This window comes from Melanerpes formicivorus, unplaced genomic scaffold, assembly GCF_026170545.1.
Source record: "Melanerpes formicivorus ecotype bairdi unplaced genomic scaffold, bMelFor1.0.p_v2 SCAF_36, whole genome shotgun sequence".
Classification (NCBI taxonomy): domain Eukaryota; kingdom Metazoa; phylum Chordata; class Aves; order Piciformes; family Picidae; genus Melanerpes; species Melanerpes formicivorus.
The window spans coordinates 1,412,803-1,428,095 of NW_027142388.1; the positions used below are offsets into that span (position 1 = coordinate 1,412,803).

Genomic DNA, 15,293 nt, shown 5'->3' on the forward strand with positions numbered 1-15,293 from the left:
TTGGCTGTTTAAAAAAAAACACCCACACAACAACAAAAAACCACCATAAAACCCCAAACCAACACCAAAAACCAAAACTCCTTTGGGAGTTGTACAATAATTAATTCTATTTTTTTTATTATGAGCCTTAAACCTCTCAAATTCACTTTCCCTATAATATTTACAGTAGGTTTTTCAATATTGATGAAACCAGAAAGAAGCCTGTTGTGTTAGGAAGTTATGGGTGGATACATCATGTATCTTTAGACTCAGTTTCAATATCAGCATTCATCTGTGGACATATCACTTCTTATTTAATCAGCTATATCAAGATGCCATCTGGCTATAAAAACCTGAGACACATCATGCATGTGAATGATGCACTGCACAAATCATGAGCCACCACTTACAACTGATAAAGGCCCTGTCTTGCCATGTATCCTCAGAGGCTTGAATTCACTTGTCATTTGATTCCTGATTAACCTAGTTGCATTTTAACTAAAAGAAGTTCTGTTCACTTCACTTAAGGTATTTATGACTTTCAGACATTCAACCAATGTAATAATAATATTACATTGAAGAAGAAATTTCTTAGGTGTCAATTCATCACCAATTGTTGACCAATTCATCACACTCTTGCAACCATTTAAACCAGTCAGTCCCCTTGTGCATGCTCATTGCACTTTACAGTTCATGGAAGAGTTTTAGCTCTGATTTTCTCCTTGGACAACAGACTTCAGCTGAGGATTTGGTAGTAGATGGACAGTGTTATGACTCACTACAAAATACAGGAATAAACACAAACCTCTTAAAATGCAATATCCTGTTGGCATGAGTGTTCTGAGACTTGGCCAAAAACCTATATTAGCTCGAAGTGGCAAAAGCTACTCATTTCTTGCATTAAATTTTTCAAGCTAAAAACTTCTTGTGTGGTTTTATTATCAGCTATAAATTCAGAGAAGGAAAGAAAAGCATGATTATTTGGAAGCTGACTTGTGCTTATTTTAGGAGATTATTTGTTGTGTCAGAGATTGCATCATGAAAATAAAAAAATAAACCCAACTCTCAGTCAGTTTTTTTAAGCCATATTATTACACCTATACACCTGTCTGTATATAAAGTAGGCTCAAGTGTCAGCTGGCCCCAGCTTTACAAAGAAGAAGTAACCAGAATCACTCAAATACAGGGATTGTGTAACTGCTTGTATTTCAGTATGCCCTATGAGGCTTGTGAATTAGATTTCAACATGGTTACATAGTGCTTCTGTGGCAGTGCCAACTACCATGGCATGTCTCTGTGCTCCTGGGGCTTTTGAAATGACCAGAAACTGCCTGGAAATACAGAATTATTCATTATAATAACAAAATCAATGCCTTCATGGGACTCTGAGAATGAAGGAGACAGCTCATAGCAAGTTAATCCATGGCAAATGAAAAGGAATTGTAATGCAAATAAAAGGAGGAAAGTAGGGGAGGTAAACTGCAAAGCTCAGGTAAAACAGTCTGCTCACATTTCAGCAACTGTGCATGTTTAAGGGGTAATTTCTTCAGGGTCCTGTTTTAGTGTAACACTAATGAATCAGTACTGTTGCAGATTTCCTTTGAAGTAATTACAATACATTTTCATTATCTAATAAAACCAAATAGAAAGTAAATTTTAAGTAAATTGTATTTTCATATTACTTTTAATGTAATAAACAGTGAACGATTCTCTTCTCTTCATCTCTCCAGTTAAATATGGAGTGACTTTAGTGGAGTCAAGGGAGATGCAGGAGAGTTAGGCCCCAAATACTGTTTCTTCTATTAAAAACTCATCCTCTCACCTCCATTTTTCAAAGAGGAAAACTGGTCAGAATGCTTCACAAGCAAACAAGAGCAGGAATGTGCTGTGTCACTTGCTTTGGTAGAGGAATATATCACTTGACACACATTGTAAGCTCACAGAGGATTCTGTGGATCATCTCCAGTGCCTGGTTTTCACTGCTTTCTTATATAAAATAATCATAGAAAAGAAACTGTGAATTCTCCAAATGTGCTTGACCCATACCCTGACCTGATATGTTTATGCAGAATGATAAACCATGGAACTGGTTTCCAGTCTGCCCCATTCAGTTTCTGTATTTGGAGAAAGTAAATCAAAAGATATCAAGATAGATGAATGTACTTTGCAGAGTGTTGTGAATTGCTGTGACGTTTATGTTCTTTGTATACCTATGATGAAAGAATACTGAGCTTAAAAGTCCATACAAAGTAAATATACTAGAGGTTTAGATCAGGTGTGAATGCAAGAAGTCAAATGAATTTATCCTTTTCTTGTTATCAGTTTGGTATAAATTGATTTACTATTACGTTTTGGAAGCACTGGGAAAGCAGGGATCAATGCACCCCAGGAGTTTTACCAGACATTTCTGAGATTATTTTTCTCTTATGTAAATAAAAAGTACCAAATCAGCTGCTCATACTTTCAGATGGTAAGACACGCTCCTCTTGTCACGACTCCTCAAAAATCACTAAACTCATGGTCTGTACATATTACGAAACTATTCACTATGCGACTGTGAGATAAAGTGAGACCAGAGACAACAGCCCGGGATGATAAGAAACTGTTTCTGATGCCTATCATTTACAATTGCACTCCCCTCCATCATGCCCCATCCTGACCAGTAATGCCTAATCTTAATCAAATCTGCTATATGGACTAAGATGAAGAAATTCTATTAAATCTTATGCACTCTTATGATCTGAGAATACCAAAAGTAAGAGGTACTCTAAACAGAACAGGATTTGTTTTCTTAATTTAGCAGGACAGTATTGCAAATTCACTTTGTCTGAAGGGAAAAAAATACATTGAATTAAGAAAATCCAGACTTCACAAACAGATGAAACAGTGATCTGAATGGGGTTTGTACAGCTTTTGTAGAGATCACTTCAAAGAATAAACATCTGCATATATGAATCTCTTTATGGAAACCTGAGAGGGAGAGAATTCTGTAGATACTTAGCTTGTTCATTGTTTTTAAGGAAGTTAAGGTTATAATCTATATTGCTGCATATGAAGTGCTTTTTTAAGATTTTATGCATGGCTTATCTGCAAGCAGACTTTACAGAGCTGACTGTACAAGGATTCTTTGCATCTCATGACCAGGGTGCCATAAGTCTTTGCATTATCTCAAAACAGAGGAATAGACCCTGATTCCTTACAGCAATGTTTTCTGCAGTATAAAGCCTAAACAACAAAAGAAGGGAGAAGGAACAATAGCTAATATTTTAGCTGTAGGCTCCATCTTAACTGTAAGCCTGTCATTTGGGAAGAGCTGAAAGCTTTACAGAAATGTTTCCCATACAAAATCAATTCATCTGGACATGTGAACAGGAATACTGAATTTCATGCCACGATGAACATCAGACTGGTTTCCCTATTTGAATTATTTTGAGAGCTGTGCATTGGAGCAGTTCTACAGGAAGAGAAAGATCTTTGACAATACTTGATTGATATTTAATTTGACAATACTTGAGTGATATTTACTTTAACAGTCTAGAATGTTTTCTGTTCAAAACATAACACCTCAGTATAAACTCAGCCTTCCTGGAGCGCTGGTGCCGTGGACAGCTCCAGCAGCATCAGGCCTCTGTCGCAGCGGCAGGTCAGGAGGATTCACAAGGGCCATTGGTTTCTAAGGGACCTTTCAGCTGAGAGCTGGACTGGACTGTTACTGCAAATACGGAGTTGTGATGGTCAGCATACCTGGTTGATGAATGGAGTCTGCCTACTAAGGGCAACAGGCAGAAAGATGTCTGGCTAAACTCAGCTTTCACCTGTCAGTGCACAGTTATCCCACTATAGTAGAATGTGGGTCTTGTGCATTCATTCAAGCTTACCATTACACAATGGGGGAAATAAAGCAAAGAGAAAACTAGCAGTAAGTGTGGTGTGCTAAAATACACATCCAATGGTGCAGTGTTACAGCTGGGCCACGACACTTCTGTCTGTTCAAAAAACAGTAACAGCAGAAAGGTTCTCTAGTGGGAAGTCCTTGGAAACTGCTCATCCCTTTTATTCAAAGAAAGTTTTTGTAGTGCTAACCTATGCTGGGCCACAGCCATATTTTTGCAAGTTACATTTATTGTTTCTAAATCTTCACTCTTAGACTTACAGCTATAGTTGCCAAATACTTTAAAAAACTAAGAGGTAGCCTGTGCTGAAACGTTCTGTACCAAAATAAGTGAATTAAGATCCCTGAAATTTCATGATTGGCTAAGATGGGAAGTCAGCGGAGAAAATTCTTTCTAAAAGCAGGTTTTGCTAATTGATTATGTATTAACGCATTAATTGATAATGATAATATATTGTGTGCTTTCCACAGTTATGCTGAAACACTCTTCCTGACATTTGTTTCCTCTCCTACAGAGTCGGATGGCAGAAAGTTTGCGTCTCTTTGATTCCATCTGTAACAACAATTGGTTTATCAACACTTCCCTCATTCTTTTTTTGAATAAGAAAGATCTGCTGGCAGAAAAAATCCGACGCATGCCCTTAACAGTCTGCTTTCCTGAATACAAAGGCCAAAACACTTACGAGGAGGCAGCAGTCTACATCCAGCGCCAGTTTGAGGACTTGAACCGCAACAAGGAGACCAAGGAGATCTACTCACACTTCACCTGTGCCACTGATACTAGTAACATACAATTTGTCTTTGATGCAGTGACAGATGTCATCATTCAGAACAATCTCAAATATATTGGCCTCTGCTAAGAATCCTTGGGCTTAATTTGTTATCCTGAAGTGACAAAAAAGGGGCTAACCACTTCCACTTCTTGTGGACAAATATGGGGGAATGCTTAATAGCCCAAGGAGAGAAAAGGGGAATTCTGATGTATGTTCAGAGTTCCTCTTATGCCCCCTTATCCTGTTACAGATTTTTTCACCAATATGTGTTCTGGAGAGTGAAAGCCTCCTCTCCAAAAAACACCACCACTGCCCTGCCCCCATGAAAAAAAAAATAATTAAAACCCCCAACCCTAACAACAACAACACAAAAAGTGATTGAGGCCTAACTCTGTGGAGATGTTTTCACCACAGTCACTGCACTTTTATTCCATTTGTTTCATTCCATTTCCTACAGTGGGAGTGTTATCATGTTCTGTGTAAGAAATAATTCCTCATTCAGTTGTCCTAAAATGTTACTGACATGAAGCTAGAGTGAGTGACAGATGAACTGGCTTACAGGGTGTGGAGCAGAATGGTGTTGGAGAGGAATGCTAGTTCAAACCAGATGCTATAGAACAGAGAGTGTAAGCAAAATGCAATATGGCTTTGTAGCAAATGGGCATGCACCCACACTACTGGTGCACAGAGCCAAACAGTATGCACACAAACATCATGTAGGCACATGCCTCACAGCATATACTCTGTACACACTTCTGCTTTACTTTCCTGTTTATCATGGACACCTTGCCTGGTCAAGGAATCGTTGGTGCACAACTGTTTTGTGAGTTCCAAACTGATTAGCAGCTCTTTCTGCTCTTTAGGCTTCAAATATGCAGCGAAACTACATGAAATCAATCGAAGAGTAGGCCAAATTAAGATCAGTGTTTCTTCTACTGGTAAGGAGTTTTATACATCAAAACAGTCTTCTTTGACATCTTTTTTTTTTTTTTGCCAAATCTTGTGGTGTTTCACAAAAAAAACATAAACCAACCAAAAACTCAAGCTATATTTAAGAAGTAGGTTAGTGTTCCTTTTTTAACACAGCTAAAAAAAAAAAAATGAAAAAAAAAATCACAAGGCAATTTTTTAAATTCTTGTTGTAGTGTCTGGATTGCTGAATGTGAAAGTTGCCAACGGACAATTCTGTTCCACCGCTCCCAACACGTTCTGGGGATTGTAATATTGTCCCAGATTTCCCAGAAGCAGGAGCCATGGAGCTTGTGTAGTATATAGCCTCCAAAGTCTTTTTTTTTTGTTGGTTTTTAAATTATTTTAACAATGTGATGTATTATTAGAAGGTTAAAGATGAGCGATATGAACAATAACTAAATGTCTTGATATTTAAATTTAATAATTAAATTATTTACAGTTTAGTGAAGTTAAGGAAACTGAAGAGATGCATTCCTCAGCTCCAGGTTTCATCTTGTAAAGAAACACTACTGGATGGAGTAACATTCCGGCAAAAGTTTGAATGCATAAGAAGCTCTGTGGGACTACACTGGAAAATCTCAAATGGATCATATAGACCTTAGTCTTTGGTCAGTTGATTCTTTCCCCTGCCATAGAAAAGACTTCTTAAAGACTTCAGTGCAAAGGTGGTGTGTAAATATATGTTTGATAATTGTAAAGCACATATGTACACAGAGACACAGAGACACAGGCACACTGGAAAATAATCTTCTACTTTGGGTCCCCCTATGTGCTATAATTAGGGCAAGAAATCTCAGCCAAGGGCTCTAACAGGATTTAAAACAAAATGGTTAATAACATCAACATGTAAATTGTCCACTTAAAAAATAAATAATTCAAATGATACTGAACTTGTCCATAGTGTGTTCATTAATTGGTGTTATGATGGCCACTTAACTGGATAATGTTTGTGGAGTTTTCTTTCCTTTATGGCAGGCTGCTGAATTTATTTGCTTCAGATCTTTTTCCTCAGCTTATTCATCAACATTCAGCAATTTCAATCTTTAGCAGTTACTTTTGAGCAACTCAGTAAGATTTAAGGGGTGTGTTCCCTTTCAGTATCTTTACATGTTATTGTTGTCTTTCTGGGGGAGATGGATAGTAGCACATTTAGGAAAGAAGTTACAAATCAAGATCTGTAAAAATATCAGGAAAGAATCTTCCATGGTGTCTGCAAGATACATATGAAGCCTACCTGCATATTGTCTTATACAAGCAGGCACTTTGTATGGATATCTGTGCTTAGAGACACAGCTCTAGGTGTGGGCCCATACATACATTTCTGAACAGTGCCCCAAGGTGGTCTTTAGAATAAAACTTTATTAGAATAAACCAAATCAGGTTGGAAGAGACCTTCAAGATCATCGTGTCCAACCCATCAACCAATCCAACCCACCCAAACAGCTAACCCATGGCACCAAGTACCCCATCAAGTCTCCTCCTGAACACCTTCAATGACGGCGACTCCACCACCTCCCTGGGGAGCCCATTCCAATGGCCAATCACTCTTTCTGTATAGAACTTCTTCCTAACATCCAACCTGAACCTCCCCTGGCGCAGCCTGAGACTGTGTCCTCTTGTTCTGGTACTGGGTGCCTGGGAGAAGAGACCATCATCCGCCTGTCTACAACCTCCCTTCAGGTAGTTGTAGAGAGTGATAAGGTCACCCCTGAGTCTCCTCTTCTCCAGGCTGAGCAACCCCAGCTCCCTCAGTCTTTCCTCATAGGGCTTGTGTTCCAAGCCCCTCACCAACTTTGTAAACCTGAAAAAAACCCTGAAAAATATGTTCACTTTTTTGTACTGCTGAGCTCTCAGCCAATCTACAAAAGTCAATCCAAAGTTCTGTCTGGCTCACACTTGTGGAAAAAATAAGCTTTAGGAAATAGCTAAGTTTTTTCTTAAAGTAAGCATATACAAGGTGATCTATAGGCATAAGTCCTACTGGTGGGTTTTCATTGAAGGTTCTTCCAGAGCATCTTAGACTGAAATTTTTAAAAGTCTGGATCTACATTATGAAAAGCTGCAACTCTTGTAGATAAATCTCCTTGCAGTTTAAACAGAATTTGACTTAGATATGAATAATTTCTGACCCAGCTGAACATATTTGCTAGTGCTTGGAGAGTTCCTGTGTCTTTTGCCATTTCTACAAAATGTATCAGAAAGTCCTTATTTTTCTTACGTTATGTCTAAGAATCCTTCTTTTGATCTGTTTAAGGACATCTCTGTTAAAGCTAGGGTTTTTTTAAGTGACCTGGAGACTTAAGCTAATGCTGAACTGGAACTGCTAAGAATACTACAATACCCTTTAAGGCAGTTCTAGAAGTCGTAAACGTTTTCAAGCTTGCTAGAGAATGCAACCCTAACAAAAATATTCTCTGATGCTCAAATCATGGGTTAAGACTTTCAAAACTCTTCAGACATAATTGATAATGGGGGAAAAAAACCTGTCTAATCTTGAACAAGGTATTTTATCCCCGTACTGAAGGCACAAAGCCCCTTTAAGCATTCCCTGTGAACTGCTAACACCTGAAGAACAGGCAAAAGAGCAAGTGAGTCTCCATCTTGAAAGTACAAAAGGTTTGTCATGGAAGCTGTAACTGGGTTTACTTGAAGTGAGTAGATGCCACTGTCTACGTGTGATATTTGCTGTCATGCTGCTTGACTTGGTGAGTGTACTAAAAACTGCCTGTGGTAATTGCTACTCCAGTCCATAAAGCTAGTGCAGGATCCTCTAAACTTCATTTACCATAAAGTGCTATCATTTACTTGAGAAATTGCACAGTATTTCTAGTCTGAATTGCTTTCTGTAATGCAATATCCTGTTATTAGCCAGCTGAATTGTGAAAAAGGCATAAAATGAACCAGGGCTTCCTTTTCCAATGAATGGCCTATTAGATGTTCTGCCTCTTTCACCTCTAGGTTTCTTGGCACTGTGGCCATTTCAGACTAGGGAAAGAAGTGTGAAGAAAACAACAGCATTTGTTAGAACATAGCTTCAAGGTATGAAAGCTGGACAGGAAAACTAAGAACTGTAGTCAGTTCTGAGGAAGGTAAGAGATATGTTAAAAAAAAGTAGTTTTCAGCTAAGAAGGTTCTTCAAAATAGGTGTTACAGACAACCTACAACAGAAGGGGAGAACCTAGGGTACTGTAACAAAGGCCTAAGGGTATTTCTGAAGAAAAGGATCAGTGACATTTCTCACTGAGTGAAGGCTGTCATGGGAAGGAGAAATGGAATTGAAGCGCTGCCATGTGCTCCTACTTGGCTTAAAAGCATAGGGACAGGAAGGAATAAAGCAGTAAGTAAATAATCAATTCACATAATCATGTTCTCTGAATAGCAATTCCTTGTCAGTAGCTCTTTGATAATTTAATTCCTATGATGGTTTTGATCTTAAAATTTGGAGTAAGTCACAATTATTCTGTTTTCTATCTGAAGAACTCAAGATACTGAAATAAATTCTGTGTTGTACAAAAGCAAAGCAATTTTATTTTCTGAATGTATAAGAAAATTTAGGCACAGGGAAGATTGAGAGTAGAAAGTCTGGGCCAAAGACAGGTGCTGAAATTGAATCCCTTGACTCTTATTTGTTCACCTGCATAAGTCATGCAATTAAATTTGCATCTCTTTTCTGAGTTCTCCAGTTTATCAGTGATGCAGCACACTGCCACCTGAAAGGACTGCATTAATACAGCTGGGGTTTCACTTCACCTGGGCAACAAGGACATTCACAGAAGAGATGTTCCATCTGCTGCAAAAAGAATGCCATCTGTCCTTCTATCATTTGCACTCCATACAGCAAAACAAGCTTCAAAGGGAAGAAGGAATTCTTACATCCACAGACCTGACTGGTTATGAGTTTTTCAAGGGCAAAATAGGGGAGACACTGAGAGTCAGTGAAGTAGGAGAAATATTCTCCTTTGGACTTCTCCCCAAGAGAGGTTCTGGCAAGGCTAAAAAACAGTCCTCAGCCCTTGTCTAAAAGGATTAAGTACCCATAAAAGACAGGATAGATAATAGGTAAGAATTATTAAACTTTTCCAGTACTAACCATACTCTAGGGTACATTGGTTTTGGTTTGGGTTTTTTTCTCTCTTTTGCAGTTGTTGCCCAGGTCATTTGCTATTGCATGACACCCTTTACTAACATTATCAACTGTGTCAGCTAATTATTTTTACAAAGAGTGAAAGGTTTGCTATTCATTTTCCCAATGTTCTTAATTTTCTTTTGGTGTTGGTTTTTCTCTGTCTCTTTGGTTCTCCCTCTTCTATCCTCTATTGAATACATCTATCTATGTAGCTTATTTTTGTCTTTCTTCTGCCCATTAATTTCTTGCTACTAAGTGGTTTCTTCTGGAGATATTACTCCTCAGTGTTCTCCCAACCTTTGTGGATTTTCCCACCTTTTGGGTTTTAGTGATCTCACTGTTCCTGGAGGATACTGGTATACACCCTTAAATTTAGGAAACAAAACCACATTGGATTTTCTTAAAATAATCACATTTCCCTAAGTTACTCTGGTTTGGAGAGTGATCAGGTGGCCTGGCAAAGAGCTAACCGGACCACAGACCACTTCCCGGTTAACAAAACCACCTCCATGCCAAATGCTTGCGCAGCTTATGTTGCTTTTTGTAGTGTGGAACATATTGATGTGTTGGTCCTGTAAATCACCTCAGCTCTAGAGAATGTCAGGAATCTAGCTGTGGAGAGGTATACTAGTTGCTGACTTCCTCCAGCTGATAGAAGAGACATCCTATGTCATTATCTACTGTGAGGTGTAGAAGCAAATGCAGAGATGGAGGCAGACATTTTCTTGGCTAGCTTTAGAAGGCTGGATCACCAGGCAGAGACTCTTTCTGTATCTGTTACATGTCAGATGAATATGGTCAGGCCTTGTGGTTCTTACCACCTATTAGAAAATATCTGCTGTTCTCCCTGAACAGCCTCCTAAATTGTCTCATAGCAAATGAAACAATTTTAGCACCTTCCTGTTTTTCTTGTAAGCAGCCATCTGTATGTGAGTCCATTCTGCAGCAACACAATTCTGCTCAGGGAGCTGTCTTCCAACCCTTCAATGCAGGCATGTATATTTTTATAGACCTGCTGTATTGTCATCTAAATAAAACAAATACATGGCTTAGAAAAGCAGCCTTTTCCAAGGCTAATTACTCAGAGATGCTTTCTCAGGCAGCACACTAGCTCAGCCTTTACACCACTGGATCTTACAGACTGTGCATACTTGACAGGTGGAGGATTGAAGGTTTTCTTCTATTGCTACTCACCCCAAAAAACCTGCCAAAGGACATTGGATAAAAATCTGGTCTGTAGAAAGCTATGCAAGACATTTATTTGGGATAGAAGCCCTTGTCTAGATTAAGTCTTGGAGACTTGTGTATTAATAGCACAAACATTGACAGACGAAATAGTAAAAATCTGGCACAATTTCATAGCTGAAGAAATTAAGCTTTGGAAGAGCTACAGGTATGACTCAAGTAAGATATAAAGAGACTACTAGATGCATCATGTTCTTTGAGACATTTGAATATAGGATCAGAAGACAGAGATTAAATTCTGCTTACTTCACAGATGTAAACAGTTCCTCTACATTAATTTTTAATTTCTTATAAATAGAAGGGGGAGGAAATAGGGAAAAGTTGGCCTACATGGATGCAGAGCATGATCACTACAAATGTATTAGGATTACACTAAATGTCAAGAGTTAATGAACAGGAACAAACTTATTTAAAACAGACAGAAATACCAAATTTCTAATAAAGTAGCTCTCCTTTTTTACATTTAAAAGGAACTTGCAGTGAAGGCACTGATGTACAGAATTTACCAAATAACTAATTTGACTATTACATAATGCAGTTATCCACAAGGTGGTATCTCTGTCTACACAGGTAAGGGCCAGAATTCTTAAGAGACAGTCAGACAGGTCAACATTTACTTAAGCCAAGTGCCACTTGTAAAATAGCTAGGGAAATGAAACTGTCAGAAAACTAACATTATGATATCATATCTTACCAAGTCCATTTAACAAAATTACCTAAGGGAAACAGTATTTGAATAAAATATCAGAAAAAGCAACATTTTCACTGCTCCTTATATCACCACTTGAAAGCAATATCAAAGCATACGTTTAAGAAACAGTACCTATGAGGCCAAGGCAAAAGACACATGAATAGATAATCTGAGGAATACAGAGAGCAAGTGGATGGTGCCTTTAATGGCTCATTTGTGCCTCCTCTTATACCAGTGCTTGCAAGCAGTGGGGAAGGAATCAAACAGATTTCACCAAACGTGTACCTCCTAAATCCAGGAAAAACTCTGCAAACCCTGTGCTGTGACATTTGTGCAGCATGATGAACAGCTGCTCATCATCTTGAACAGGAGAGGACAGAGCAGCTTTTTGATGCAAGGTTCTGAAATACAGACTCGAGCGTGCAGTCCACGCAACATGTCTTGAGCAGAAAATCCTAACTTGCACAAGAGCTAAGAAAATTAACAGATTGAGCAGGATCAGTCCCCCCAGCCCACAGACACACCTAGTCACAGGTGTATTATGTTAGCATTATGTTACCTGTGTTAAACAGTTCCTGTATTTTGGTTAAGCAGTCTCACCATTATTACACAATTAGAACATTTTTCAAAGTGTAAAAGCAGCTCTAGAAAAGAGTTTTTCTCCACCAATAAAAACATTATTATAGCCATACTTGAACAAGTTTTTTTGATAGAACCCAGAGAATAAAATCTCATAGGAAAACTAACTAAAGAAAATTAAGATCAGTAAAAATACAAATTATGCTGTTTCAAAATAGAATATTCAGGGAAAATGTAATAAACTACATGTGGAAGACATTACATAGGCAATCAAGTAAACTCACCTCTTTGTTTTGCCTGTCTGAATACTTAACTACTGAAACCCCTACCTTCAGGTAATTTTGCCATCATCTCAAGTATCTGATGTGTGTTCTTCCGACAGATATCTACTGGGTCATCCAAAAGCTCAGTGAGGGCAGGAATCACTCCCTGACGTATCAGCCCTTGCCTACGAGCAACGTTAGAGGATACATTTAACCAAACAAAAGAAAACTTGTGCATTTGCTTAATCTCAACTAAATACTCTTCTTTACATTGCATCTGCAATGCCAAAACTTAGAAATTCTGTTCTTAATTCTTACTGAAATGTCATTGTCACTTCCCACAGCACTCAGTGCACCTGGAATGGCACCTACCTGCCCACGCTATGCGTAGCCATGACAGAGAGGATTTCGGTGGTTTTCTGTCGGACAGTACTGTCGTGGTGTACCAGCAAAGCCTTCAGGTTATCCAAGAACCCTATGAGACACAGTATTTTGCTGTAACATTTCCTACTTTCAGCCATGAGCAATACTTGGTTTTATCTCACACCCTGAAGTTCATGATTGTTCGTTGTTGTTGTCTTAGAGTCATTCTGCAATCACTCAGATAATTCTGAGGAGCTCTGCACAAAAAGCTTTGATGTTTTTTCTCTCCAGTAAAGTTGGAGCTGGATGTACCATACTAGCCACTGCTGAAGGAATGGATGGCAAAAGATGACTTCACAGATTTTGCAGCTGAACTTGTAAATCTTATTACATATTATTTAATTGATTCTTAATCAAAAGGTTAATCAGGTTTTTGCCTGCTAGTATTATGGCACCCAAGAGATGAGAATTTTAACCTCAAGCATGAAAACTCCTATGTTATGTGTGGTAGAAAATGTCTAATGTAGGAAAGAAATGGAATTTTCCCCTTTTTACCTGCTGTAGGAGAACTAAAAGCCTTTTCCTTTCTCCTTTTTAAATAAAATATGCTTAGCAGTCTTGTGACATTAGAAATTAATGAATTACCTTTTTCTGAAAGGTTCATGAATAACAACATTACAAAAGACTGCAGGCAAATGAAATTCAAATAGGTGGCTTATGTTTTTGTTGTTGTTATTAGTCTATTTTAGCAATTAGCAAAAATTCACAATAAAAAGAAGATTCTTTACTACTTTTGTTGATAAAACCTATAGTCAACCACTGATAAATCCTAAAGTGAGGCTACTCTTAAACTAAATGCCATACATATGACATTATAAAATTCTTTAGCTTTATAAGGTAAAACAACTAGAGATTAAAATAGAAAAAAATTTCATGGCCATTTTGTGTCATGGAATGGTCTGGATTGGAAAGGACCTCCAGAGGTCACCTAGTCCAACCTCCTCTGCAGTAAGCAGGGACATCCTCAACTAGATCAGGTTGTCCAGAGCCCTGTCCAGCCTCACCTTGAGTATCTCTAGGGATGAGGATCACCTCCCCAGGCAACTTGTTCCAGTATTCCACCACCCTCATAGTTCCTAATATCCAATCTAAATCTACTCTTCTCTACTTTGAAGCCATTGCCCCTTGTCCTACCACTGCAGGCCTTTGCAAACAGTCTGTTTCCATCTTTCTTGCAGGCTCCCTACAGGACTGGAAAGCAGCTACTGGGTCTCCCTGGAGTCTACTCTTTTTCCAGGCTGAACAACCTCAGCTTAAGTTAAAAAGTAGCGTGCAAAGGTGTGGTTTTTTTTTCCTCCCCCACTGTGTCCAAGCTTCTGACAGTAGATTACTTACCTATTTCTAGTGCCTGGTAGACAATTTCTGGGTTATGGACCAGGTCACAGAGTGACATCAGTGCCTGCTGCTGAGTCAGCAGCTCTGGAGAACATAACCCCTCCTTCAGCTTGGGAAGGGCCCTCCTCCCAAACGCCAGAGGAGCTTTGGTGGGATCTATGTTAGGGGGTAGGCTGGCTGAGATACGAGCGTGAGCCATCCCAAACCTTCCTGGGAAGGATACCCGCTGTCTCTAGAAATGCTCCAAAAGGCCTGCAGCTGGTGATTGGGCAGACAGTACAGCAAAAAAAGACAACTGTTGACTTTAAATAGCGCTCTGTGTCCAAGAGGAGCTATTTTAGCACACATTCATTGTCAGGAAAGAGGCTGGAATGGTTCGTGGTCATCAGCAATGCTGTCTGGTCATCAGCTGAGCTGTCTTAGTGGGTTTAACTCTCTGCTGAAGACTGTAAAAAAAAAAAGGGAAAAAAAAAAAAGTGAGTGATAGAAAAATAACTTTAAATTGCAGGGTTAAGGAGGTAATGTTAGGTAATGTTTTTCCAAGGGTTTTGGTGAAGTAGTCTGATGTCCCAAACCAATGAAGGGGCTCAAAATAGTAAAGCAGAAACAAACAAAACGCCCAAACCAAACGAAATCCACAAACAACACCCCAAAACAAACACACACCCCCACAAGAAAAAAATACAAACCACCCACACAAACAAACAAGCCAAACCAACAACCGAGCAACTAAAAAAAAACCCAATAACCTAACGGATTACTTTAAAGGGGTCTAATTTAAACCTGCCCTCGGAGTCGTTAAGGTTTGGAAGGGTCATGGCTGACCTGCCCCTTCCCTCAAGAGGGAAACCAGCTCGGCTGACAGGAGCGCACACAACCTCCGATACTGAGAACTGCTCGAAGCTGCGAAGTTACAACAACTACCCTTCTCTCTTCCAAACAAAAGCGAGAGGATCGATCGCAGGCGACTTGTCCCGCCAGCGTGCCGCCGCCTCCGCCGCTGGCGCTCCGCAAC

At 39.0% G+C, this 15,293-nt stretch overlaps 2 protein-coding genes across 2 annotated transcripts in view; one reads left to right on the forward strand and one right to left on the reverse strand.

Moving 5' to 3' along the window:
- GNAZ (G protein subunit alpha z) overlaps positions 1-6,495 on the forward strand; it is a 49,936-nt gene extending 43,441 nt beyond the window's left edge. The window contains exon 3 of the mRNA XM_068157237.1: positions 4,387-6,495. Within this exon, the coding sequence (XP_068013338.1) occupies positions 4,387-4,731 (345 nt within the window). The 3' untranslated portion in view covers positions 4,732-6,495. The remainder of the gene's footprint in view (positions 1-4,386) is intronic.
- The window catches only part of RSPH14 (radial spoke head 14 homolog), a 74,090-nt gene extending 58,839 nt beyond the window's left edge, over positions 1-15,251 (reverse strand). Inside the window, exons 1-4 of the mRNA XM_068157101.1 lie at positions 15,157-15,251; positions 14,279-14,724; positions 12,893-12,995; positions 12,587-12,705 (exon numbers count right to left, since the gene is read on the reverse strand). Coding sequence (XP_068013202.1) covers positions 12,587-12,705; positions 12,893-12,995; positions 14,279-14,477 — 421 coding nt within the window. The 5' untranslated portion in view covers positions 14,478-14,724; positions 15,157-15,251. The remainder of the gene's footprint in view (positions 1-12,586; positions 12,706-12,892; positions 12,996-14,278; positions 14,725-15,156) is intronic.
- Positions 15,252-15,293: the final 42 nt, after the last annotated feature.